This window comes from Aquarana catesbeiana, linkage group LG04 (genome assembly GCF_042186555.1).
Source record: "Aquarana catesbeiana isolate 2022-GZ linkage group LG04, ASM4218655v1, whole genome shotgun sequence".
In the NCBI taxonomy this organism is placed as follows: domain Eukaryota; kingdom Metazoa; phylum Chordata; class Amphibia; order Anura; family Ranidae; genus Aquarana; species Aquarana catesbeiana.
In genome coordinates this window covers 350,614,402-350,642,224 of record NC_133327.1, presented here as the reverse complement: position 1 = coordinate 350,642,224, position 27,823 = coordinate 350,614,402, and the positions used below count along the sequence as shown (strand labels likewise).

Sequence of the window (27,823 nt, the reverse complement as noted above, 5' to 3'; positions counted from 1 at the left end):
CCTTTTGGAATGAAGGTTTTACATAAATAATAGCTGATCATTGTAAGCACCCCCTTTCAGTGTTAAATGGTTTGTCTTAATCCTCTTACTGCCACATTTGCTAGATAGTTTGGGCTGTTAAAGGAAGTTGAAAAATAAAACTGTTATGGGGAATTCAGAAAAACAAAGACTGCTGTGTTAATCCCAGTGACAAACTGTATCATACATGTCATTTTTTTATTTGGTCATAGTTACACTTTAACCCAAATAAAAGTTTTTGTATTTCTCCACTAGTTAGATCTTTTTGCTTTGTTCCCAGACCTACACACCTTGTACAACACAAGGACGGCCCTTTTCTCCCTGTTGGGTGGGCAGGTAGAATGCTGACAATTATGGCGGGGAGATCTCACCACAACAGTATCATCTCAATATGACATTAAGGGGTAACTTATTTCTGCAGACTCCTATAACTGTAGCATCAGTTTAGAGCAGATTGATAACTCTTCCTAGTTCCGGTATACGCTGTTTCTGATAAAAATTTTAGAGAGTGGTAATCTGATTGTGTGTGTGTATGTATGTATATATATATATATATATATATATATATATATAATATAATATATTCCTGTCACCTGCCTAACTTCACACACTGTAAAAGAAATCTCCGGCAAACCAAACCTTCTACTTATAGAAATTTATTTAGGCACAATAGCAGTGTACAATTCACATGATGCTAACACCTTTCAGTCGTGGTCTTCCTCATAGCACGAATAACAAGTATTAAGATCAAACTTTTATAGCAAAACAGCCCGTGGAAAAAGGGGCGGCACAACACTTAATTGACAATCATGAAATTGATTAATCAACACATGTTAACAGACCAAATGAGATGAGATAACCTGTGGGAGTAAAAGGGAAGAAAAATCATTCTAAAACGGACACAAAAACACAAAACGTGAAATTAACCATATGCATCCCAGAGAGGAATATGATAAATTCATAAATAAATTTAGAGCCATTAGATTGTTCATCCCCACCAGAGTTCTGGTATTTAGGGTGTAAATTCACCACACTTCTCTCTGGAGTAGAGTGTAATTAATGTAACCCCCTTTTGGAGGCCTCTTGATTTGTTGTAAACCAAAAAAGAGAAATGGTCAGGATTTCCTGCATGTACTGATCTGAAATGTTTAGACACCTTAGATACGTTCTTGGCATTGAGATTCAAAGTGTAATTTTAGTTTTCAGATATCCTGACCCTTAGTGAATGGATTGTGCATCCTACGTATTGCATCTGACAGGCCTTACATTTAATGACATAGATCACATGCTTAGAATGGCAATTAATGTAATTCTTGCGGGAATACACCCTACCTGTAGAGAAAGAAGTCACTGTTTTGCTCTTATTATGTCTACAACACTGTCTACATGTGCCGTGGCCACATGGATATGATCCTGTGACATTCAGCCATGTATGAGAGGATTGCCGAGTTTGTGACCTGAAAAGGCTGGGAGAAAGGACTGATCCCAAAGTAGGACATTTCTTACTCGAGAAACTGCATCCTCGTTGGTGAACATCATATAAAGCTTTATCAGCATATAGGATGGGGAGACATTGTTTAACAATTTTTACTATATCTTGGTATTGCATGGAATAAGTGGTGACAAAATGAGGGAGCCTGGCCTTCTCACCACTCATTCCAATGCCAATAAGGTCATTGCGATCCCTCCTTTCTGCCAATCTCATACCCCTCTCAATCAGTCGTTATAGCCCCGTTTTAATCTGTCAGTGACCACATTACATTCATGGTTCAAATCTGATTTTGAGGAGCAATTCCTTCTTGCTCTCACAAATTCCCCACTATCTCCTATATTTTCAGAGTGTGAAATCAGGCAATTCACAGGTATCAACTGTTACATTTTAGTGTCTAATGCACATTAGAGCCCATACTGTGTCAAATGCAGCATCTGCTTTCCTTGCCAGGAAATCTCTGGTTTTGCGTACAGCCACCCATAGATAGATATAAATATCTGTGCATTGCTTTATGCCGGTATATGCCAGTACTTGCATACATCTGTGTATAACAATTGGACATATTCCCTGTGTATGCCTCTGCATGACTAAGTCTATGCCCAACCAAAACGTGTTTCAAATAAAGTGGGAAAGGATAAGAACTCTTATCAAGTTTTACTGTTACCTTGTGTTCTATTCAATAAATTTCCCCTCACTTACTGTCCCAGTGACAGCAGTTTCACCAAACTGAAGAATAATCTCCAATAGCATTAGAGACTTTAAAAAATGTGTTTTTTAGTAGAGTGCATAAAGACTAGAACCTCCGTTTTGTCCGGTAATTTGTGGTGTCTTGTAATTGGTTAGTGGAGCCACAATTTATCCTATTCCAAGCTCTGTGTTCTTGACTCCTTTCTAAGCAACAAATAAAGCCCAACGTTTGTCATTTAGCTGCCAAATGCCAGAATTTCAATGGACAGTAGAGGCTCTGGTATTTCATATACCGGCTTAGGACCGTACTCTTTGCTTCTCCTCAAACCCCCTGCTGTCTAGCCCATTCGTTACCTTTTCCAGTGCTCTTCTCTAGCATTTCTTCAGAGCCTCTGACAATTTTTGGTACTCCCTACCCCAATCTATTCCACTCTGTCCACCTTCAGGTGAGTCCTGAAAATGAATTTCTTTAGGGAAGCCCATCCCACCTCTACCGAGCAACTGTTATTTTAATTTCTACACCCCCCCCCCCCATACTTACTACCCTTTTGTATCGCTTGCCTCTCCCTTTAGTTTGTAAGCACCCAGATTTAGGACCCTTCTAACCCTCTTGTGTTGAATTGAATTGTATCATAACTGTACTCCCCTACTTTGTGATGCACTCTGCAAACTGTTGATGCTATATAAATCTTGTATAGTAATAATAATGGGGATTCATCTTAACCTGGACAAATGTTAAAATCCCATGCGCAGCCTGATCTAGTGGGGCTCTAAAGGAGAACACATATTGATTTGTAGTCTAACACAGGCTATAGCAAACATCGTGAGGTCAAGTTCACTTTAAAGTGACGTCTGATACTCTTATTGTGACACACTGGCTAAAATGTCAGATTTAAACAAAGTAGGTAGAGCTAAATAGGGGTGGAATATATATCATTCATATGTTATACAATTAAAATTCAAAAGAGAAGTATGGGGTATAAAAAAAAAAAAGAAGAAAACATATTTAGGTGGATGCAACATTAATCCAATTCTGCATTTCTCCCCCACTGCCTAAAATACCACTGATTGCTCAGTTCTCCCCTCCTCTCTGAGCAGAGAGCCATGACTGTCAGTCACTGGCTCTCTGCTCTGCCCCTCCAGTGCTCATTGGAGCGCTGGGCTGGGAAGAGGAGGGAGCAGCTGGCTCGGTCTCCCACTGGTGCAACTGAGAGGCTGAGCCACCTGCCGGTCCAGGCATTTGGGTGGATCCTGACTGTAAAGTCAGAATCTTACCCCAGCCTCGACTGGCTGAAAACAGGGGACAGGAGTGCAGAGCAAACTGCACTCCTTTTGATCCATAGGGGAAGTACGGCCAAAAAAGCTTTAGCCATACTTCTCCTTTAAACTGATTCCTGTGTAAACCCAAGTATAAAAGGTTCCCTTTAAGGAGACGTTGTTACCTTTTCATGCAAAGGGACTCCTGATCCCCTTATACTCTCCTTGCCTGCGGTCCATTGCAACGTCTTCCTTTGCAACAGCACGCTATAAATCATTGCTGTTGGCGACCAGGGGGAATGAAAATATCACTTCCTCTATTATGTGACAGTGCTGGGGTCTGTGCTCCCACATACCTGGAAGCTCTTGGTGGTGTTGCCAGCTCCAGAGGGGGAAGAAGTGGCAGAAAAACTGTTGAGGCAAGTATAAGGTGGTCAGTAGGGGGCTCCCTTTGCAGTGACTTCTGAATGGGAAAAAAAATGCTGAAAAGCAAATATTCAAAAGAAAACAAAAACCCTGTACTGATGATGATTTGCTCCACTTGAGAATGTTTATTTTACCATAAGTGTAATTAATTCTGGTGTTCTTTGCATTGATACAGGAGGATAGTCAACGACACATATCGCACAGATCTCTGTCTGCTGTACCCTCCCTTTATGATTGCACTAGGTATTGTGGTAAATAACATGCACATGAATTCCTGTTTGTGGGATGTCTGATGGGGTCATCCATTTTTCACTTGATAGGCTGTTTATTAGTCCAGGCCAGCTAAATAGGTTTACCTTTACTGCCCTCAAACTAGTCTGTGGCCTGTAAGAATGGGAGCATCCTTGAGAAGCATAATTTTACAGGTATTTAGCTTCACTCAGTTTCATTTTACCATGGGAAAAACTAGTACGTAGCTCTGAAAGGGGACATTTTACTCACATAATTGCTCGGATTAGTATTTCTAGTGTTATTCTGATAGGATAATTACCGTATTTATCGGTGTATAACACGCACCTTTTTCCCCTGAAAATAGGGGGCAAATCATGGGTGCGTGTTATATGCTGATAATGTACCTCAGAGGGGAAGGAGGGGGACAAGCGCCGCCGGAATTCACTGAGCTGTCATCTCCTATTTACTTGGCTCTCACTCGGCACTCATGTCACACACACAGTCCAGCCTCCGCCACCGGCATTGGTCCAGTGTTCTGTCTATCACAGGAGCTGGTCAAATGCTGATGGAGGCGGGACTGTGTGTGTGACTGCCGAGTGAGAGCCGAGTAAACGGGATGACGGTTCGGTGATTTCCTGCATTGTTCAGGCTGCATTGATGAGATAGGCATTGATCAGGCTGCATTGAGGCTGCAGATGGGCATTGTTCAGGCTGCATTGATGGGAGATGAGTAGGTTGTATATGGACACTAATCAGGCTGCATTGATGGGCACTGACCCTTATTTTACTTCAGTTGTTTATTTAAAAAATACGTTTTTTTCCTGAAACTTCCCTCTTGAAATGAAGGTGCGTGTTATACGCCAATAAATACAGTAATTTCCAAAGTTGTTGCATTGCTTTACTGTTTTTATTACCCCATATACTGTGTGTTGTGTACTAGTTGTATGTTCTTTTTCTTGCAGCTTGTTTGCATGTCGCCTGTGTTGTACAGCAGAAGGATGCTCGACAGTGGTTTGCAGAACTTTCTGTGGACATGGAAAAGGTGCCCTTTTTTCTTTTTTAAATCGGATAATTCCCTGAGCATAAAAAACATAGATAATAAAAGCTTCACTATAGACCAGTGATGGCGAACCTTGGCACCCCAGATGTTTTAGAACTACATTTCCCATGATGCTCATGCACTCTGCAGTGTAGGTGAGTATCATGGGAAATGTAGTTCCAAAACATCTGGGGTGCCAAGGTTCGCCATCACTACTATAGATTATTCTCCTATAACTGAGGCTGAAGATGAAGGGTTTTCTACTCCAAGATTTAGCATGCTAAGTGGTTTTGGCTACAAACACTTTTTTTTTTTTACAATCTTACATTTTTCTACTTGTTTGTTTTATTTTACTAGATCTTAGAAATTATCAGAGTTATATTGAAGCTGTATGAGCAGTGGAAGAATTTTGATGAGAGAAAGGAAATGGCCGCCATACTTGGTAAAATGCCCAAACCAAAGCCTCCACCTAACAGGTAAAGGAACTTAGTTCACAAAATAATTGGATGCTGTCCTTTCATCTTATAAATACAATATGTGTGAATTTTGGTGGGTAACGCAGAATGCACTTAAAATGTGCAACATTGTATACAGTGGCGGGTGCTACTCCATTGGGGCGGGTGGAGCGTCAGACAGACCTGACCACTGACCTTAACCCCCACCACCCCAAACTAACCCTCCCCCCACCGTCGCACACCTCGGGCTCTAATCATGTGCTTCTGACATCCATGCTTCCGGTGCCCACGCATGTAGATTAGAGGGGGCGGTGCCCGTGTGCTCCTAATGAGCAGCCGCCACTGATTGTATATATTATTGGCGGTATGTTTGCCTGCCCGGTGGTTAAGCACTCTTCTCTGGCAGCTCTGGGTCATTATTTTGAATGTCGCGAGGGATGTAATGTGAACGCAGTGTTTCTGCTAGAACTGCTCCCAATATTCCAAAAACATTCTGGTAGGTTAACTGACACCTCAACCACATTGGACTCGGAATGTGTGTGAATGTGATACGGACATTATAATTTTACCTCCTTCTAGGCCAGAGACCAATGTGACCCTGAAACATTGTTTTATTGTCTGCATGCCATATCCATACAGTAAGGCCCCTTTCACACTTGTGTGACTTGTCCTGCGACTTGGGACTGCAAAGTCCTACCCCATGACTTCCAATGAGCACCATTCATATCTGTGCGACTTCAAAGTAGTCCCTGCACTACTTTGGTCTGACTTTGATGCGACTTGAGGTCAATAGACCTCAAGATTACATCGGTATTGCTTCAAGTTGTGCTACTTTCAGGTCGTACAAGTGTAAAAGGGGCTTAAGTCTCATTGCTTTAGAAATAGACGGCCAAGTCTGTGTAATATACTTTACTTTATTAACAGACAAAATTATAAACATTTATATGTGATTTTTTTGCAGGAGTTGTGGACCCCATTTGTGAGCGCCATTGAATTGTTGCCTTAGTATCAGAATCATTAGGAGTGAAGAGTGAACTTTTCTTGTTTCTGATGACGTATTATATATCTTAGAATGACTATACATGTATTTCCATAGTCCCAGTCTAACAGGCTCTCCTATTAATTTGCAGTGAAGGGGACCAGGGACCAAATGGAAGCCAAAGCTCCAGTTACAATCAATCCTGAAACTCTTCTGTTTATCCAGTACTGGACCAAACTGGATCAAGATATTGCCATAGTGATCATCCACAAACTTTTACGTAGTATTAATAAGTGGGCCACTCAGCCTTTCTCCTCCATCTCAGGAGAAACATGATGGACCTTTCTTTACTGAGGGCTTATGAATATGGATACACTATTCATGAGCCTCAAAGACAGCTGTCAAATTATTGCACATTTTTTTCTTTTGCAGAGTAAGATGTAAGCAGTTTTCTGATCTTGAGTAATCTGCATATAATTCTCAAATGTATTAAATTATGTTGCATTGTGTTCATCTTCCGAATTGCTCACTTTTTATTTTAGGACGTGATTATTTGATATGCTATTTCTAGAGAGCCATGTGTTCTATATTATTTCACACAAGCAGTTTTTACTCTCGTAGAATGTGTGAAAGGCTGTGTTTGTCTGTAGCAGATGTAATCATATTGAGGGTACCCAAACTACTGTGGTCATGCACTTATAGTTATTTTCTATACATTTCTAAGTTGTATCAGATTTATTGTGGACCACAGATAGGAATACTTTCATGCTGTCCCAAAGGCTTGACCGTACTAGGTCATATTTGTGGTTTTGTTGGTATATGGACCCCATGAATAAATACTTGTAGATTATCAACTATAGTTACAGCAAGGACAAAGGTATGCTCAAAGGTGCAAGCCTTATACTGATTTTTAATAATTCGGCAAATGCCATTTGAATTTAACTTTCTGTTCTTCCAGGTCACAAGTTGGTATTTTAACTGTAATGTTTGCTAAATGGAGATTGTAAATTAATGTTATTACACAAACATATGCCCCAGTAGTTTCTGATCATTTTCAGAGCTGGTTAGTTTGAATTATTCTGTAAATGTGAAAAAAACACTGTGGTACAATTTTGTACTAGTCAGTGTAAGTATGATGAAGAACATGAACCGAAGCCACCTACTTAAAGAATAATAAGCTTTTGAAAGAACAAGATCTAGAATAATATGTGACTTTTCACATTTGAAAAGCTGCCATTTATGGGCCTTTACTCAGTGTCAGGTGTGTGTGCATAGTACTGATTTTGCTTTTGCTCTCTTGCTCATTAACCTTGAAGATAAATACATGCTTAGTAGAGTGGTTTTATCAGACAGAGGTAAAGAAGCACCATTTTCAGCAGACTGATTCTAGCGACATTTTCATTTTGTCTTCATGAAGCTTTAGAACAGTTTTTTTTTTTTTTTTTTTTTAGTCTTGTAAGCACAATAACACAATTTCTATTATTTGTCATGTGATTGATTTTTTTTTATTCTGTAATGATTAGGGTGGATTTGTGAATAAATATTATGCTTTTAATGGCAGTTCAGGATCAGAAGTAAATTCTTGTAAGGGACTTGCTGTGAAATCTTTTGGGTTAAGTTCATATGTGGGATGCAGTGCCCTAATAAGTAGTGTTGCATTGATATCGGTATTAGTGCCGATACAAAGTATTTGCACGAGTACTTGTACTCGTGGAAATGCTTCGATACTAAAACCAATACCGCAAACCTTCTCTACCCCTCTCTCATCCATCACAGAGCCAGCTCTCTGAGGACAGCAGCCGCCTAGCCTACCAGCCTACTTTAACCATTACATTACCGGTTACCACTTAACCCTTGAACTTCCAGCCTGTCCCCTATGGACTAAGTTGCTCAGCCCTTTATATCTCCTGTTATATATGGACTTGTGTGTTTGGGCTTACAGTTACCAATACTCTGTTAATACCGCAGACTGTAACGGCTGCCTTTATGGAGAGAGACACAGGATGAAGTGGCAGTGTGAGACATGACATCTGGACCACAGAAGCTCTGGCAAGTACTCTTAACGCTACACCACTAGGGCAGAGGCAGGTTTGCTGGGTGTTATGTATGAAAAACTAAAAATAGGCATTGGTAAAGTGATTGTAAAGTCTGATTTTTTTTTTCTATTAAAATAACAAATGTGTCATACTTACCTGCTCTGTGTAATGGTTTTGCACAGGGCAGCCCAGATCCTCTTCTTCTCGAGTCCCTGGCCTGGAACAGAGTCCGTTTTGATTTAGACCATCTGGGTCACAAGCAGAAATGCTCCGCTTCCCCTTCTGTCCTTGTGCATGTGAAGGAAACGCTGGAGGAAGAAGTGGAAAGGCACACAATTTTGGAGAATTAGGAGTCAGGAAATTCTTTCTTTGAGAAATCTACTCCTGAAGAGTCCCCAGGGTCAGATCCATTCTCAAACTCAAAAAGCCTTGTGGGCCTTCTTGCAGAGGTCAGGTTGAATTTAAAATTGGTCCCCTGTTCCAAAGGTTATAGGATTGGGATCATGGCTACCTCCACAGCATCCCCAATCTTTCTAGTACATCCTCATTTAAAGGATGTATTATACGCAGACTGGGCCCATCCTGAAAGGGTGTTTGTTAAGACAAAACGTTTTGCTCAACAATATCCTATAGAAAGTGAATATTCTAAAAAACTAGAGCACGCCAGCTGTAGAATGCCATCTGAAGGCCTTATGCAGAGTCTTTTGTTCTGGTGGGGGGCTGTCTTACAATCTGAGGTTGCTGCTGTTGGAGTGTGTCTAGCACTCAGAGGCTTGGAACATTGGATGTTTAGAGACCGAGACCCTGACTGCAGGGATATCGAGTCAGGCAGATGCTTGAAGGACGTTTCTAGTACTCTTAGTTTCTCGATGGATGTCCTGAAAGACTCCATTCAACAACTTTCACGGTTGGGTGTATTATGTGTCCCTATGATCTTTTGGCTACTGCATTGGTCAGTGGAGTTACCGTGTAGGAAGCAAGTTGAACCCTTGTTGTTACCCTTTCAAGAGGAGCATTTGTTCAGCACTGCACTCGATGATTATATCCAAAGGGTACTGTGGCCAAGAGTACCCTTTTGCACCTTAATAAATCGAAGCCTTAAGTGCAAAAAACCTGTCACCATTTCTACTTCCAAAAAGAATTCCTTTTGCCAGTTACAGCCGTTGGGCTCTAAGCCCAAGCCCTAATCATAGCTCCGCAAAAAGACCTGGACTCCTAAAACCTAAAAGCCAAGAGACAAGTCCTCCATGCAATGAAGGGGGCCCCCATTTTCTCCATTGGGAGGATATTTGCTGGCCTTTGCAAACATTTGGCAAGGAGAGATTGTGGACAATTGAGTCCATGGTATAGTGGCTCAGGGTTACAAGCTGGAATTTCAGAGCCTTCCCCCTTTGCACTGTATGCTTTCAAATGTTTCCTTGACGTCACAAAGCGCAATCTGTTCAGGCTCTTGATTGTCAGTTGTCACAAGGAGTAATTGCTCTGCTTCTACAGAACGAAGACCTTTATTTTTTTTCTACTGGAATCACCAACCAAACAGTGATGTTCATCCCATTCTGCATCTCAAGAGATACAAGATTTTTGGGGTGCAAAAATTATGCATTGAATCTCTTCGGTCAAGGATCACCTTCCTTCCATTAAGGAGATAATCCATCATTGATAGATATCAACCATCCCAATTTGCATATCCCAAATTTCCTACCTCCCCACTTCTTTCTGCTTTTTGCAGAGGACAGACATTTTCAGTTTGTAGCCCTGCTGTTTGGCCTGTCCAAAGCACCCACAGTGCTAACAAAAGTGTTCCCCCTGGTCATGGAGCTTCTATGTGCCCAGGGTGTTCCTGTCATAAATAACCAGATTATTTGTTTTGAGGGAGCAGTCTGTTGTTCTTCTGGAGGCCAATGTGACCTGAATGGTGCAGATTGGAAAAGATTGGATGGATCCTTAACATTCAAAAGTCAGCCTTAGTTCCATCCAAGAGGTCAGAACATTTTTTTCCTGATTTTAGAATCAAGAGTGATCCTTTCCGAGGAGAAATATCTTGCTCTGCGAACTGGGGTGAAGTTATTTCCGGCACTACAAGATTCCTCAATCCATCTCCGCATAAAGATGGCGGCCTCCTTCAAGGAGGTTTTGCTCAGTTTCATTATAGGCATTGCCAAGCTCTTCTGCTACTAAAGGTACTGCTTTTCTGCCACAATAAGCATCTGCTTCACAGGATTCAGGTGGAAGGCATTCCAGTGATTCTGGTTCCCAGCCTGGTCCAGAAGAAAGTGGTATTCTGATATTGTAAACTTGGTGGACAAACCGTGGACCCTGTCGGATTGACCTAAACTCCTGTCGCAAAGGCCAATCTTCTTTAATGGCATGGCTGTTGAAGCCAGAGTCTTGAGGAACCGTATTTGATTCAGTCATCACCTACTCTTCTTAAGGCTAGGAAGGTACATTCACGGAAGATTTACCATCAAACTTGGAAGTCTTATTTTGGCTGGTTTGAGGTTTGCATACTTAATCTTTGTAAATATGTCATGGGCCATATTCTGACATTTTCTGCAGTTTCGCAACCCACCATTTCTCCTTGGATCCCCCAGCTTATTACTCAAGCTTACAGCCTGAAAGGCAAAGTTCAACCATTCTTCATGATGGTAATGCTACCAGGAGTGTTCAGTATTGGGCTTCAGTAGCTATCTAGTCTTCGGTTTATACTTTTTACAGGTTTCACCATGTGTACATTTGGTCCTCTGCTAACATCACCTTTTGGTTGGTGGGCATTGCAGGCAGTTGTTTAGGGCTTGTTGCCATGTTACACTCCATACTTAGCACTTTGGGACTTCCCCAATGTACGGGTTATGAAGAGTTCCTATGTCCTGGTATGTGCAATAAAGAAAGTGGAATTTTTGGTTTACCTGTAAAATACTTTTCTCAGAGTACATCACAGAATATGGGGATCCCACCCCCTTTCTTTGATTGTTTTATGGTTTGCTACAAAACTGAAGCAATGCCTAGCTGGGATGGGTAATCCTCGGGTGGGAATTTCCTGTATTTTGCCAGAGACTATTCACCTGAAGGCGGCTGCATAACTCTATCGTAATGGATAAGAAGATATCCTGTGTCCTGTGATGTACTCAAAGGAAAGGATTTTACAGGTGAGCCAAAAATGCCTTTTTTTTTCTTTTATAGTTGTGCATCCCTGTACCTTAGACCTTAGACATACAGTATCTCACAAAAGTGAGTACACCCCTCACATTTTTGTAAATATTTTATTATATCTTTTCATGTGACAACACTGAAGAAATGACACTTTGCTACAATGTATAGTAGTGAGTGTACACCTTGTATGACAGTGTAAATCTGCTGTCCCCTCAAAATAACTCAACACACAGCCATTAACCACTTCAGCCCTGGAAGATTAGGCTGCTCAATGACCAGAGCACTTTTTACAATTTGGCACTGCGCTGCTTTAACTGGTAATTGCGTGGTCATGCGATGTTATACCCAACCAAAATTTACGTCCTTTTTTCTCACAAATAGAGCTTTCTTTTGATGGTACTTGATTGCCTCTGCGATTTTTAAATTTTTTGCGATATAAGCAGAAAAAGACCGAAAATTTTGAAAAAAAAATTATATTTTCTACTTTTTGATATAAGAAAAATCCAATAAACTCAATTTTAGTCATATATTTAGGCCAAAATGTATTCAGCCACATGTCTTAGGTAGAAAAAATTTCAATAAGCTTATATTTATTCGTTTGCGCAAAAGTTATAGCGTCTACAAACTAGGGTACATTTTCTGGAATTTACGCAGCTTTTAGTTTGAGGTGCTAATATGGCAGGGCAGTACAATCCCCCCAAATGACACAATTTTTGAAAATAGACGCCCCAAGGAAATTGCTGAGAGGCTTGTTGAGCCCATTGAATATTTTTTTCGTCACAAGTGATTGAAAAATGACAAAATAAATTACACAAAGTTATCAGTAAATGATATATTGCTCAAACATGCCATGGGAATATGTGGAATTACACCCCAAAATACATTCTGCTGCTTCTCCTGAGTACGGGGATACCACATGTGTGAGACTTTTTGGGAGCCTAGCCGTGTACAGTACCAAGCAATGCCTTCAGGCTTTCTAAGGGCGTAAATTTTTGATTTCACTCCTCACTACCTATCACGGTTTTAAAGGCCATAAAATGCCAAGATAGCACAAACCCAGCCCAAATGACCCCATTTTGGAAAGTAGACACCCCAAGCTATTTGCTGAGAGGCATGTTGAGTATTTTGCAGATCTTGCTAAATACATTTTTAAAAGCCTTTACAGGTTACCACTTTAGATTTACAGAGGAGGTCTACTGCTGAAATTACTGCCCTCGATCTGACCTTCGCGGTGATACCTCACATGCATGGTGTAGTTGCTGTTTACATATGACACCAGACCGACGCTTGCGTTCGCCTTTGCGCGTAAGCGCGCGGGGGGGGGGGGGCGGATACTTTTTTTTTATTATTTATTTTGCTTTTTTATTTTATTTTTAAACTGTTCCTTTTCATTTTTTTAAATCATTTTTTTGTTATCTCAGGGAATGTAAATATCCCCTATGATAGTAATAGTTGGTGACAGGTACTCTTTTTTGAAAAAATTGGGGTCTGTTAGACCCTAGATCTCTCCTTTGCCCTCAAAACATCTGTGTGATAAAATGCTTTCCCAATTTCTGATCAGCTCAATGGTCAGCTGACGGAACCACTGGCTGCATTCTCGGCTTCCCTGTTGGGACAGGAGAGCCCGAGAAAACCACGGAAGACGTTCCCTCCCACTGCTTGTAAAAGCAGTCTAGAGACTAAATAGCCACTAGGATTGCTTTTACATGAAAGCCGCTAGCTGAAAAGAATGATACCAAGATGATACCTAAACCTGCAGGCATCATTCTGGTATAACCACTCAAAGTCCAGCAACATATATTTTAATGTTCTTTTTTTCATGCAGCCAGTGGGCTGAACGATAAAAAGATTGATCGGTGGTATGCCCACCATTAGAATACTGCCCTTCATCCACCCACTTCTAATGATGGGCATACATGCACCATTTTTTTTTTTTTTTTTTAACTGTGGTGGTGAAATCACCTTCTACAGCGCTGGAGTCGCTGATTTACATATCGTGGGAGCAAACGCTGTTGCTGTCAAGATAAATAAACCCCTTGCTGCAGCTGAATGGCGTACCTGCTAAGCAAATGATGGTTAACAATAAAACAAAGTAACATTACAGTATAACAGTAAGACATATCATACCTGCAACGCAAATACAATAAAACATAGTACAAATAAAACCGAGAGAGAACAATTGATATGGAACAATAGTGAGCGGACAGTAGAGAGCAAACATAAGAGAGTACAATAGAGAAGAAAAATAAAAACACAACTATTTTTGCCTTTTTTATTTTATATTTTTTTGTGTGTTTGTTTTTTTTTCACTTTTATAAAAACTGTAAACTGAATGTTGCAGATTAGGGTCTCTCAAAATGTAATGGCCATCACATCTTTCGAGACCCTGTCTTAGTGTGCCCTAGGACTGTGTAGTGCTGTACCCTACACTAATACTCCACTAGTGTGTGGTAGCATTTGAAACAGTCACCGATGCAGAGACCAGGTTGGTCAGGACAGGAGAGACAATAAAAGCGGGTGTCACGCATAAATCCACGTTTTCTGCAGACATGACATCATCTTTGGGGTGTTCTTTGGGTAAGGGTACCAGGGAGGACATACGGAAAATGCCTCTCATGCAGCCGGCTCACTGCATTTGCGTTGGGAAGGTGGGCCATAGCACCGTCTGGAAACAGAAGGGCTGTGACGATCTCTTCCAGTCCATCCTGGAGCTTTGTATAGCACAAAAGCGTTCAGCAGAGCCAATTGAATTAAGTATACAGACACTTTTTTGTACCAGCACCGGGCATTTAGGTAGGGCGACAACAACAAGTGTCATTGAGGTCCACCCCTCCCATATTAAGGTTGTATTCGTGGACACAGAGGGTTTTCTCAACAACACTATTCGCTGTGGAAATTTGAAATTCCGTGAATCCCTCCATTTCACTGCTAACAGATTATTACACTTCAAGCAGGCTCTCTCCCCCGTCTAAGTCGGGATTCTACAAGCCTTTGGGGGAAGCCACAGCTATTAGATCGCATGGTGCCACATGCGCCAATTCCATTATCAAAAAGGTGACTAAAAAGTGGCACAAGTGTGATATCTAGTTTTTGTTTCGTTTTTTAGTTTTTTTAGTTTTTGTTTTGTATTTTATCTGTTTTTCTGTCAATAACAGCACTGTTTTAGGCAGATAACCTGTTGTTAGGTACCGATTTACATGGTACTTTTTGAGCCGGGGAATGCCCCAAGGTTCTGTTTTTGTAAATCGTTTAAAAATCAATAAAGAGAATTAAAAAAAAAAAAAGTGGCACAAGTAATGTCCACATACAAGTGGTACCCCTTTCCGAATAAGGGTGACACTAAGTCCCACACAATCTTACCAGCGCTCCCTATGTAATCTGGGCAGTTTTCCGGCTCTTCGTGACTATCTTTTCCCTCGTAAACCATAAAACTATATGTATAGCCTGTTGCCCTGAGCTTATACATCTTGACCCCATATCTGGCATGCTTGCTGGGAAGATACTGTTAGACAAGCAGCCAGAAAACTTAATCAGGGACTCATCAACGCAGACAACTTGATCGGGAGTAAACAAGGCTGCAAACTGTTGGTTGAAGTGGTTTACGAGGGGCCAAATTTTGTAGAGCCGATCAAATCCAGGGTCACCCTGAGGATGACAGAGTTCATTGTCATTGAAATGCATGAACCGCAAGATCTGCTCGTATCGTGTCCTGGTCATGGAGGCAGAGAACACAGGCATATGGTGAAATGGGTCAGTGGACCAATATGACTGTAACTCGCTTTTTTTAACTATGCCCCTGAGGAGGGATAGGCCCAGGAAGGTCTTAAATTTGGAAACCGTAATAGGTTTCCAATCTCTGGCAAGGGCCAACTGGGCTTTAGCGCCGATGAATTGACCAGCATACAAATTGCTTTGGTCCACAACAGATCTATAAGAGATCTTCCCTGAAAAACAGTGAACAAAAATCAAATGACGTAAAATCAACTGTTTCCACCTGAATTACAGGTTGGTCAGTGAATGGGGGAAGTATGGGTGCTGCAGAAGTGGTGGGCTCCCAATTCGGATTGGCAAATGCAGAAGGAAGGGCACTATGGGCTCGACAGGCCCGTGTTTGTCTTCTTGGTGGCTGCGGGACTCTATTTGTGCTAGCCACTTCACCAGCTTGAACTGTACTTATGGGACTCGCCACTTCACCACGTGTTACTGCAGTGCTGGATGTATGACCAGGGTGTACTAGGCCGCTGGTGCTTGCCAGTTCACCAGAAGGATGAGCGGCACTAGTACTGGCTCTCTGCTCCATACGAAAGCCCTGCGGTTCTTGCACCTCAACAACAGCAGAAGAACAGGGTCGGGTATGCCTGACCTGGGCAGGGACCACTACTCCGTCGCCAGAGCTATCTGTCAGGGTGCCGCTGCTCTCTACCGGTTCGTATTCTGAGCCTGAATCTGACAGATGGGTGACTTCCTCTTCACTCTCATCTGTCAGGCTCAGAAACGTGTAGGCCTCTTCACTAGTGTACCTTCGATTGGACATTTTGGCCTCTAAATTTACTGGTACACTAGTGCGACTCACAGGAAAAAAGAGGACCTGACTGTCAGTGACTGCTTCAATTGCTACCAAAAAAACTGTTAGTGTTTGCAGGGATCAGGCCTGACTCTGCAAATGCTGCAGTTAAGTGTTTAGTGTTTTGTAAGTGACAGTGATCGATTGATACTGCACTTGAGTGGGCTGGGCTGGGCAGAGGGGCTAACAGGTGCTAGCAGGTATCTGGGCTGATCCCGCTAACGCCGCATTTTTGGGAACCACAAACTATTGGGGACGCTTATATAGTTCTGATCAGATCAAAGATATTGATCCGTTCAGACACTATACTACTAAGGGAGGTGTATGATGCGTGGGCGTTAGCGCTACTTCCACTAATCTGACGCTGCCTGGGGCGACGCAGACCCTAACTGACGCTAAAAACTGATATCACACGCCGGGTGGTCAGAGGGTTAAACCTTTTATTAGGTAATATACGGTGGGTGCCCTGACGCTATAATAAAAATAACTAACCAGCATCACCCGTGACACTGATACGGTGATCACTGGTGATGGGGTGATCAAGGGGTTAAACCTTTATTAGGGGGGGGCTTCCTAGACTTATCTGGGCCTACTACTAAGTACCCTAACACTGATTATTGTCACAAATGACACCAGTAGTGATCAAAGAAAAATATGAACACTGCACTGGGTGACACTGACAGGCAGTGAAGGGGTTAACTGGGGTGGGCGATTGGGGGGTGACAAGTGTACCTACGTGTACTGTGTCAGTGTAGTGTTGGTGCAACTTATGGTGAGATGTCTTCTCTCCTCTCTGGATTTTTTTAAGGAGCCTGCAGAGTATTGCACCCCCCGATCAGTGGTACTCAAAGTATGCTTTTGTCTGTAAGAGGTATGTGAGAAAAGCCCATTGCATTTGTAGTGTGATCCAGTTGTCTTGGGCACAAACTGAAATGTTCTTTATGCTAAACATAGCCTTTTACACACGGACAGTAAAAACAGAGGCACGTGTAACATGTTCCATCTCCTGCAGCCGCTCCCACCAATCCCCACCTCACTCTGACAGCGGGCGGGGATCCTCTCCCTGAACCCGCTGTCACAATTCAAAAATAGCGCAACCGTGCCAGACTCTGTCCACACAACTGCATCGTTCATTTAGTTTCCAACTTCCAGTTGGAGAAAACAATAACCGTATAGGTGGTCCAATTATTCATCCAGTCCCCTAACAGGTATTTTTTAATCGTACATCACGGGACACAGCCATAGTAATTACTATGTGGGTTATAGTCTACCTTTAGGTGCTGGACACTGGCACACCCTAAACAGGAAGTTGCCTATATAACCCCTCCCACTACTGGGAGTATCTGTTTTTTTCGCCAGTGTCTAAGGTGTTGGTCACGAGTGAAGATGTGCTGTGCTGAGCTCCTCTAGATCAATCCTTGCTGGGGCTAGCTATGCAGCCGGATCCATTCAAAGTGTCTTTTAGGCCAAATTGAATGGTACCCGGGCCTCGTATCGGAAGAAACAAGGTTTTGCCTGTAACACTTCTCACTTTTTAGAGAGCTGGACCCCGGGATCCAGCACTTTTGGTATTAAGGCTACTGGCGGGGTGCTTTTTACAGGTCCAGAATTGTGGGATCCCCGAGGGTCCCCGGTTCCTGAAGGTTTGTTAATGGAACCCACCGTGAAGGGTGAAGATTGGGTCTATTGGTTTTACCACAGAAAACCTTGCGGCGGGAAAAGTAAGTGGCGTTTTTCCAAAGAATTTTTACATTTTCTTATGAAATGTCTCCTTTAAAGTAAATGTTGTCATGCCTAAGTGTCACCACTGGGGGCTGTATGGAGCACGTACCTTCTCATGCTTTGCTCAGAGATCACGCTGTGTCACAGAAGCAGCAGACTTTTTTCCTCTGGCTAGCAGGCAGACCTCCGGTAAGTTTGGGGGGGTTTTGCTTCCTCCAGACACCCCCACCTGAGCTGAACTCTTCCCTTCTTCAGGGGCTGAGTATAAGGGAGAACTAAAAACGATTGGCAATACCGTTTTCTTTCACCGCCCCTACACGGCGGATGCTTCCAGGTCTCCTCCACGCCATCCCTCCCTCACTCAGCCGATCCCATCGGATCTGAGACCCGTGTTTTCGTGGGAGAACTCTTTTTTTGAAAAAGAAAGGAGGGGGGCGCGATGCGACGGCGAGGCTTAGCGCAGCGTTGGCGTCCTCCAACGCGGAAGTGCATTTTTTTAAAAAGAAAAGAAAAAACTCCATTCATGCTGGCTGCAAAATTGTCAGAGATAAGAGCAAAGAAGAGCATGAAAGAGGTTTTGGTGATACGCTGCTATATCCTCTGTGAATAAGTTTGTCTTATCCGGCAGACAATGCTCAAATGCTTAGGGATCCAACAGATAAAAAGATAGAATTCCTATTGAAAAAAATAAATAAAAACACTTTTTTTTTCCTCTGGCAGATTGAGTGTCTCAGCCTGCACTGACAGTAATTGCTTAATCATTGAGAGACCAGTTTAAACCGGTGTTCAAGGTTAGGCCCAGGAGGCAGCTTTATGTTTGCAATAGTTGCTATGAGAGAGAGAAAAAGAAAAAAGTGATCATGGGGGTCCCCCATGTAAGAACAGAGGTTGGGGTTTGATTCACACCTCTTTTTTTCACGGTGCCAAATCCGCATGGACATTCTGGATCTCAAAAATCTAAATTCAATTCCTAAATATAACCGCTTTTTTCGTATGGAGTCGATCCAAATCGGTTATCTCTATCCTACAAGGAGGAGAACTACAGGCGTCTATCAACATCAAAGATGCATACCTCCATATGGCTATTTCCTCACTCACTAGTAATATCTACTTTTCAAGGTGGAAAATCTTCTTTTTCAGTGTGTAGCTCTGCTTTCCGGTCCAGCTACTGTACCTTAAGTGTTTTACAAAGGTTCTGGCCCCTCTTCTAGCCAGATTAAGGGGCCAAGGTATAACGATTATGGTTTACCTAGTCGATCTGTTGTTGATAGACCAGTCGGTAGCCCGCTTAGACCAAATTATGGTCACCACATTCAACTACCTGGAATATCTAGGTCGGATTCTCAACCTAGGAGAAATCTACTTTAAAACCATGAAGAAGGCTAAAATACTTGGGTCCGATCATACGTACACCCAGAAAAGGGTATTCTTACCCCAGGCAAAGATCAGAGCCACAAAGGAACTGATTTAGGTGGTCGAAGCAAGATGAATTTCTTCTATTCAACTGTCACGAGACTATACTCACCGAGGCCGAGATGCCGAGAGCGGCTCCCCTTGCGACCACGCGCACCCAGACCCCTGAAATGGGTACAGGAAGCTGGGGGCACGCGGAGGCACGGGCTTCCGGTAGATGGTAGGTTCCAAAACTGGAAGCGGGTGTCCTGAGGGTCACAGGAGAGACCGGAGAGCAGAGGCAGGACTGGAAAGATAAGCAGAGGTTAGTTATTTAGCAGGCAGTGATCAGGGTATCAAGGAGTCCAGCGGTGCAGTGGTTAAACAGGCCAAGGTTTGGTACACAGCTCAGACAGGTAATCAGGGCAGTCCGGCAGAGTAATAGTTAAACAGTCCAGGGTTCGGTACACAGATCAGGCAAGTAACTAGGGCAGACCAGCAGAGTAGTAGTTAAACAGTCCAGGGTTCGGTACACAGATCAGGCAAGTAACTAGGGATAATCCGGAAGAATAGTAATAGACAGGCCAAAGGTTCGGTATTCCAGCAAGCAGGTATCAGAAGAGTTTTGACAGGTACAGGGAGCAGGGAGAGCTGACAACAAACCAGCAACCCGACTGGGTGCTGGAGCCGTCAGATATAGTCTCCCTGCCCGGCGAGCGCGTCAGTGTGACGCGCTACCGGGCACCCGCACGGGCGACGGTGCGCACCCGAGACCCGCCGTGCACCCGCACGCGCCGCACCATCAGGCCGCGGACGGGTGTACGGCGAAGTGCCAATCCCCCGCGCATGCGCGCTGGAGCCCGGCGAGCGGAGACGCTCCCTGGCTCCTGACATCAACTTTGCATGAGGTTGTTGGGAAAGATGGTGGCTTCATTCAAGGCCATTCCTTATGCTCAGTTTCATGCGAGACTGCTGCAAAACAGTATCATATCGGCTTGGAACAAAGGGTTCAAGCTCTACATTCCCAATGTGTCTGGCTCCAAAGCTTATGACCACATCACCCTGATAGCGCCCGATCTCGTCTGATCTTGGAGGCTGAGCAGGGTCGCGCCTGGTTAGTACCGGGATGAGAGACCACCTGGAAATACTAGGTGCTGTAGGCTGGGTGCGCCGGAGCCTCAGTTTATGGTTAATATCCAAAAATCTACTAAGGGGAAATACTTCCTTCAGTTACCTGGGAAGTGGTAACATATGCCAACCTTTTTTGTTTAGGTTGGGGAACAGTCCTGGAAGAGGCAACTGTCCAAGAGAAGTGGCCCAGATCAGAAATGGCCTTGCCCATTAACATTTTAGAAATTCAGGCAGAGCTCTTGGTCCTGAGGGCCTGAACGTTCAGTTTACGGTATTCTCCTGCCAGGGTTCAATCTGACAATGCCACAGCAATGGCCTATACTAATCACCAAGGGGGCACAAGAAGTTGTGCGGCCCAAAGAAAGGTGAATCATATCCTAATTTGGGCAGAAAACAATGTACTTTGCCTATCGGCAGTCTTCATTCCAGGAATAGAAAATTGGCAGGCAGACTACTTGAGTCACCAGCAGTTGTTCCCAGGAGAATGGTTCCTTCACCCCGATATCTTCCTGTCAATATGTCAAAAATAGGGGATCCCAGACAGATGTTTGCGTCCAGGTTCGAGAAAGAAATCGACAACTTTGTGTCAAGAACAAAGGATCCGCTAGCATGCGGAACAGATGCCTTGCTATTCACCTGCGTCCATGACTTCTTCGCAGGATCAAGCAGGAAGGGAAGTCGTTGATTCTTTTGGTGCCTAGGAAATCTTGGTATGCAGAGATCGTAAAGATGGCAGTAGGGGACCCATGGACCCTACCATCACGGCCAGACCTTCACTCACCGGGTCCGGTGTTCCATCCTACTTTACAAACACTAAATTTAACGGTCTGGCTATTGAGATCCACAATCTAAAGAAGCGTGGGCTGTCGGGTTCAGTAGTTTCTACCTTGGTTAATGCAAGGGAGCCGGCCTCCATAATTATTTATTATGGAGTCTGGGAAACATATGTCTCCTGGTGTGAAACCAGAAGTTCCCCCCCAGGAAATAGGTCAAAGGTAGAATCCTTGACTTTCTGCAGATGGCTGGCCTTGAGTGCTTTCTAAGAACAGGTCTCGGCCTTATCGGTATTATTTCAACGACCACTTGCTTCGCATTCTTTGGTTTGTAACTTTATTCAGGGGGTAACTTGGCTTAATCTCCGATTAGGTAACCCCTGAACCCTTGGGACTTGAATTTAGTTTTGTCAGCATTACGAAACAGCCTTTTTTTTTTTTTTGGGCCGATACAACATATTCCCTTTTGACAAGGTAACTTTTTTTTTCTGGTAACCATATCTGCTGCAAGAAGGGTATAAGTATTGGCTGCTCTTTCTTGTAAAGAGCTATATTTTTATTGTTCACAAGGATAAGGTAGTATTGCGTCCTCATCCTAACTTTTTACCAAAGGTAATATCAGGTTTTTATCTAAACCAGGATATTGTTCTACCTTCATTTTTCCAGAACCCTGTTCTATGGAAGAAAAATCATTACATTCTCTTGATGTGGTGAGAGCAGTCAAAGTCTACTTCAAGGCGACTGCTGGGGGGCGTGACCTGATGTGAACCGTGGCGGACGTGTCAGAGAGGAGCTCCAGAGCATCCTAACTTAATCCTGCTCCATCTGACTGCCTAAACGTCCAGGGCCATCAGCACACAGGTCATCCCACTCAGCTGGCTGCCGTGCATCCCCCCAAGTGATTATTTCCTGTGAGGCGGCCTCCTAGGTGAGCATCGTGGTTGCGGTCTAGTCTGCGGCGGCTGCCATCCAGCGCCGGCCCATCCTTCTTCATCTGTCCACCCTACACACCCAGGGACACCGCCACAGAGCTCATCCCACTCAGCTGGCTGCGGAGCATCCCCCCAGGTGGATGTCTCCTGAGCGGCGGCCTCTCCAGCGGGCATCGTGGTTGCGACCTAGTCCACGGCGGCCGTTATCAGGCCCATCCGTGGCCGCGGTGGACTCCACACCCCCTGCTGACTGTTGCTGGGCAAGAGCTTCATCCTCCAGTCCTTCTGCCACTGAGGACTTGTGCGTGGAGCAGCTGTAGCATAGGCCGTGGCCCTCTGTACTCCCACAACCCGCCACCATCTTATTCACCTGGCCTGCAATCGGCACTGTGGATTGAGAGAGGTGAGTCCACGCTGCTCTCCTGGCTCCCTTTTACCACTCCTGCCTCCCTGGGGACACGGCTGGTTCATGTAGGAACAGCAGTGCGGGTGGTTGGTGCCTCTGACTCCTGACATCCTGAGTGTGACTGTAGGCTACATGTGTGGAGTGACTCCCTGAGACCCCTGGCCTAGCTTGCTCTCTGACACTTGAACCACAGTACCTCCCATGCTAGCGCCTTTCTTTGCACAGAGACAGTAAAAGATGGTGTGGATTGGGGTGAATGGCCCAGCTCTGTGAAGTGCTCCTCTCCCCCCCAAACCAATGGGCCCTAAAAACAAGGGGGTAAACAAAACCACGCCGAGCCATCCGCCCATCCCAGCTACACATACTGACGCCTCTCTCGTCGGAAGACTGCAAGCCCTACTATCCAATCTAGATATGGAGCCTGGGACTTCCCTGAACGCAGCTCTTCCTGCCCCCCCCCCCCCCATCCACACAAGATGGTACTGCAGTGATCCTGGGGGCCATTGAAAACAGCAAAACGTCCATGCTTATGAGAATAGATCGTCTCACGGAAGAATACAATTTCATAAGAAACAATCTAGATAAAATCAGGGGTTGGCTGACTGAAACAGAATCCAGAATATCCACCACAGAGGACCTCATGGCAACTCACACTAATACCATAGCTGACCTACAACTCAAAATACAAATGCTTGTCACTAAATCTGATGACGCAGAAAATGGGGCGAGACGTAACAATGTCCATGTCCTGGGTTTCCCAGAGGGCGATCGACCAGCTGAATTTGCAGAGGGGTTCTTTAAGAACTTGCTAGGCTTTGCTGAGGTCTCCCCAACCTATGTTGTGGAGCGTGCCCACCGGGTACTTACAGGGCGAGCTATCCCGGGAGGAAATCCCAGACCCTTCCTTGTTCATTTTCTTAACTTCAGAGATCGCAACAGGATTCTTTCTGAGGCCTGCAGACACCCCACACTTCAACATGGCGGCGCCTCCATCCTACTGTTTACAGATTTCTCAGCTGAGCTGCAATGCAAGCAGAAAACCTTTAACAACGTCGTAGGCGCCTGCGTGAAACTAACATTAAATACAGCATGATGTACCCTAGCCGCCTTAGGGTCCCGCATAATGGCTGTCTGTTTCTTCGACTCCCCGACTGACGGGGGTGACTGGTTAAATACCTTGGGATGAACAAGCCCCACTAATTCAATGTTATGAATCGCCTTTAGGTATCGCTATGGGACATGTCTTTAACTTGAAGATCCATTATTTTGAATGCTTTGTACCCAGCTCCTCGTCTCAAGTTAGCTGCTTACCTTACACCCATCCTGTCCAGGGCTGACTCCTGGTTACCCTCATAAAGACACCCCAACGGTCCCTTGGGGTTGTTGGGTTGGCCCACCAGGGCTGCTACTTTCGCCCCTTGGCTTGACTGGACAAGTCTTCTTTACTGGGCTCTGGAAGGAAGCAGTCATTATATTCCTAGTTATGGTATACACCCTCTTTTTAGGTTCCTTTATGATTGGAGCTACCTTGCTAGTTAAGTATTAGGTTACGCTCTTAACCCCCCGAGTTTTGCCTTCCTAAAGAAGCTTCAGCGGCTACTGCCGCCGCACTACGGAGTTCTTCGGGGAAGACTAAAGTTTAGTCAGTTACGGGTATCAAATCGACTGGCATAGCTGTTGGGGTCGCTAGTCGGTAGGGAGTTCAATATGTTTACTATGTTTAATATGTTCACTAGTTTAATGTTTTTTGGTAACCAACTGCTTTGCTTAACTTTTCTCCTCAATAGCTGGAGTGTCCTCATCGAGGCTACTTCACTACTTGCTGTTATCCATGGAGGTGTGGTGACTTCCCTGGAGGGCGGGTCCCCTTTCCCTCATTCGGGTTTCAGGGCCCCTCCTATATATCTCAGTACCCCGTCCCCACCTACATACCTTCTTTTAGGGCATCCCCATGGAGTTAAAACTAGTTTCTTGGAACATAAGGGGTTTCAATAATAAAGTAAAAAGAGCGCTCATGTTTAAATTCCTCAAATCCCACAAACCACATATTTCCTTTTTACAGGAGACGCACCTCCTGGTGAATAATATTCTCTCCCTCAATAGAGTATGGGTGCAACAAGCGTTTCACACTACGTACTCTAGTTATGCCAGGGGGGTCGCCATTCTTCTACATAAATATCTTGCTTACAAGGTGATACAGGTATGTTTTGATCCGGGAGGCAGATACATCATCTTAGTTCTGGAAATAGGTACTGTGAAATACGCATTGGTCAATGTTTATATCCCCCCGCCCTTTTCTCCTGGCATACTGTACACCATCCAGGAGAAGTTGGCACCATTACAGCTCTCTAGCGTTATTTGGGCTGGAGACTTCAATGCGGTCTTGCAGACGGACTTGGATTCTGCCAATCCTCAGCAGGCATCCTGTCTAGACCTGGAGTCCTGGGCACACACTTTGGACTTAACAGAGATTTGGAGATACAAATTCCCTTTAGACCATTTTTCTCATTACTCTGCCTCACACAACTCTGGCTCCCGCATTGATTTGGTGTTTGGCTCGAGACTTTTATGCTATCTGCCATTCGGGGTGCTTCCTATTTGCCGGCTGGCATCTCGGACCATTCCCCGATGGAAATTATGGTGCGATTGGGAATGGGTAGATCCCCAGGCGTCTGGCGCTTGGATTCTAAATGGGTTAATAACGGGAGGGTACAGGAGCTGCTGCAGGACTCGGGTCCTCTCTTCTGGAAGGTGAAAGACTTCACTGTATCCCCTCAATTGGTGTGGGATGCCTTTAAGGCCTTCACCCATGGTCAATTTATCTCAGCCATTAAAAATGCAATGGTCGAATATAACTCACAGTTGTCCCGTACTGGAGCAGGCCGAGTTGAATGCAGCTTCTAAGTTTGTGTCCTCCCCATTGGGGACAACTACTCTTCACTTGCACAGGCTCGTAGGGACCTGGAACTTCACCTCACCTCCCTCACTCATGCCGATGCTGCCTTACAGGCTGGCAGGCTGTTTGAGTCTAGGGACAAAAATGGAAGATTGCTTGCAAACCTTCCAGCGAACTCCCGATGTCTGACGGTAGTTTCCGAACTACTGTCGGACGCGGGAGAATCTATAATCAACACCGGCGACATATTACATGAGTTCGAAAGTTTTTTTTTTCAATCCTTATATCACCGGGGGCCCCTCCCCAGATCATCCCTGCTTGACACTGTGCACTGTTTCCTTGTCGACCCTGTCTGATGAGGAGGCTGCCTCACTAGATGCAGAAATTTTTATCCACGAAATAATTAAAGCAGTTAACTCTTCTCCCCCTAATTAATCTCCCAGACCTGACGTGTTACCAGGAGATTAGTATAAATTACAAATTGAACACTTAGCTCCCAGGCTGTGCAAGGTCTTCTCAGAAAGCTACGAGTCCCAGTCCCTACCCCCATCCATGTATCAGGCACATATCATACTCATACCCAAGTCAGGGAAAGACCCCAGGTACTGTGCCTCTTAAAGGCCGATTTCCCTTTTAAATTACAATCTTAAAGTCTCGACCCTAAAGTGCTAGCAACAAGACTGACCAAAATCTTACCATATTTGGTTTAGTATTGATCAAACTTTATCCCCGGGAAATCAACTGACATTAATCTACGCAGAGTTCTCACTCACTTGCAGCTCCCCCCTGACGATTTAGCCTCTAGAGTTCTGGTTATGCTCGACATAGCGAAAGCTTTTGATTCGATAGATTGGGCATACATGTCGGCCGTGTTGGAAGTCATGGGTTTTGGTCCACGATTTCGTAACTGGATCAAGATCCTAAACAAAACCCCCATGGGAAAAATTAAACTGGGAGGTGAGTTATCAGAGGAGTTTCCCATTAGCAGAGGGACCAGACAGGGGTGCCCGTTGTCCCCGGCGCTGTTCGCGCTTGTCATGGAACCCATAGCGCAAGCCATACGTAACTCTCCCCTCATTGAAGGCATTCAAGCAGGTACCATCACAGAAAAAGTAGCACTTTATGCGGATGACATGGTCCTCTTTTTTTAAAAGACCCTGGACCCTCCCTTAAAGAGGCACTGGCGTTACTCTCCTTTTATTCCCCCCTGACAGGGTTAAAAGTCAACTGGGACAAATCTCTGATCCTGCCCATAGATAGGGAGGCTGAGGCCAGGGCCGACCCAGATTTGCCCCTCAAGTGGACTGCTTCTGCCAGATATTTGGGGGTAGTGATTTCCCCAAAAGCATCCAACTATGTGACCCTAAATTTACTACCGCTATTAAATCTAAGGAAGCAACGCTTATCAGCGTGGTCCCACTCCCCCCTCTCACTAGTGGGATGGATTAATCTTTTCAAAATGAAGTTACTACCCTCTATACTGTATATCCTCCACCTTGCCCCACTGTGGATCCCTAGGAAATACTTTAGGCAATTTGAGTCTGCAATGACCTCATTTTTTTGGGGCACTCAAAGGCCTAGGTTTCGGCTGATGGTCTTGCAAAGGCCATGGACCGAGGGTGGATTAGCATGTCTGAATTTATTTACATATTACCTTGCAGCTCTGCTCACTCAGGCCCACAACTGGTTGGTAGCTTATGAGACTAATGCTGCCGTGGTGCTTGAGGCTGCACAGCTTGGCTCTTATGAAGCACTAGGCAATATACTTTACAGAGGTGGTTTAACATCGCTCCTTCTCACCCTATCTATGACTGCCGTCATTAAGGCATGGCAACTCCAACATCCGGGGCCCTCATCTACTTACTCCATACGCCTCTATGGCATAACCCCTCCCTAAAGCAATTTTTCTTGATTCCTGACCCCACTGTGTGGGCTTCTAAAGGGATAAAATATCTTAGTCAAATCTGTGAGGGGGGTGTGCTCCAGACTTTCGACTCCCTCAAGACAAAATACACTGTCCCCAATTCATATCTATTTAGGTTCCTTCAGTTGAGGCATGCTTTTCAGACGCAATTTGGCAATCAGCCCATAACCTTAACCTTGTCCAGAACTGAAGCTATGCTACGGGGGGATAGTCTGGGAAAACCACTCTCTTCAATATATGTCTCATCAACCCTCCGTTCACGTTGGCCTCGACAAACTATTGTCGCACTGGCAGGAGGAAGTCCCTGAGTTAG

At 44.4% G+C, this 27,823-nt stretch overlaps 1 protein-coding gene and 1 pseudogene across 2 annotated transcripts in view; both read left to right on the top strand.

The window, feature by feature from the left end:
* Positions 1-7,097, top strand: part of CCNC (cyclin C) — a 49,924-nt gene extending 42,827 nt beyond the window's left edge. The window contains exons 9-12 of one of the 2 annotated variants that reach the window (XM_073626988.1): positions 4,056-4,123; positions 5,074-5,153; positions 5,508-5,626; positions 6,736-7,097. In XM_073626988.1, coding sequence (XP_073483089.1) covers positions 4,056-4,123; positions 5,074-5,153; positions 5,508-5,626; positions 6,736-6,790 — 322 coding nt within the window. In that variant the 3' untranslated portion in view covers positions 6,791-7,097. Of the gene's footprint in view, positions 1-4,055; positions 4,124-5,073; positions 5,154-5,507; positions 5,627-6,566 lie in introns of both variants that reach the window. The other variant, XM_073626989.1, reaches the window with a different exon arrangement.
* Positions 7,098-20,492: 13,395 nt separating this feature from the next.
* LOC141141711 (5S ribosomal RNA) lies at positions 20,493-20,611 on the top strand (annotated as a pseudogene).
* Positions 20,612-27,823: the final 7,212 nt, after the last annotated feature.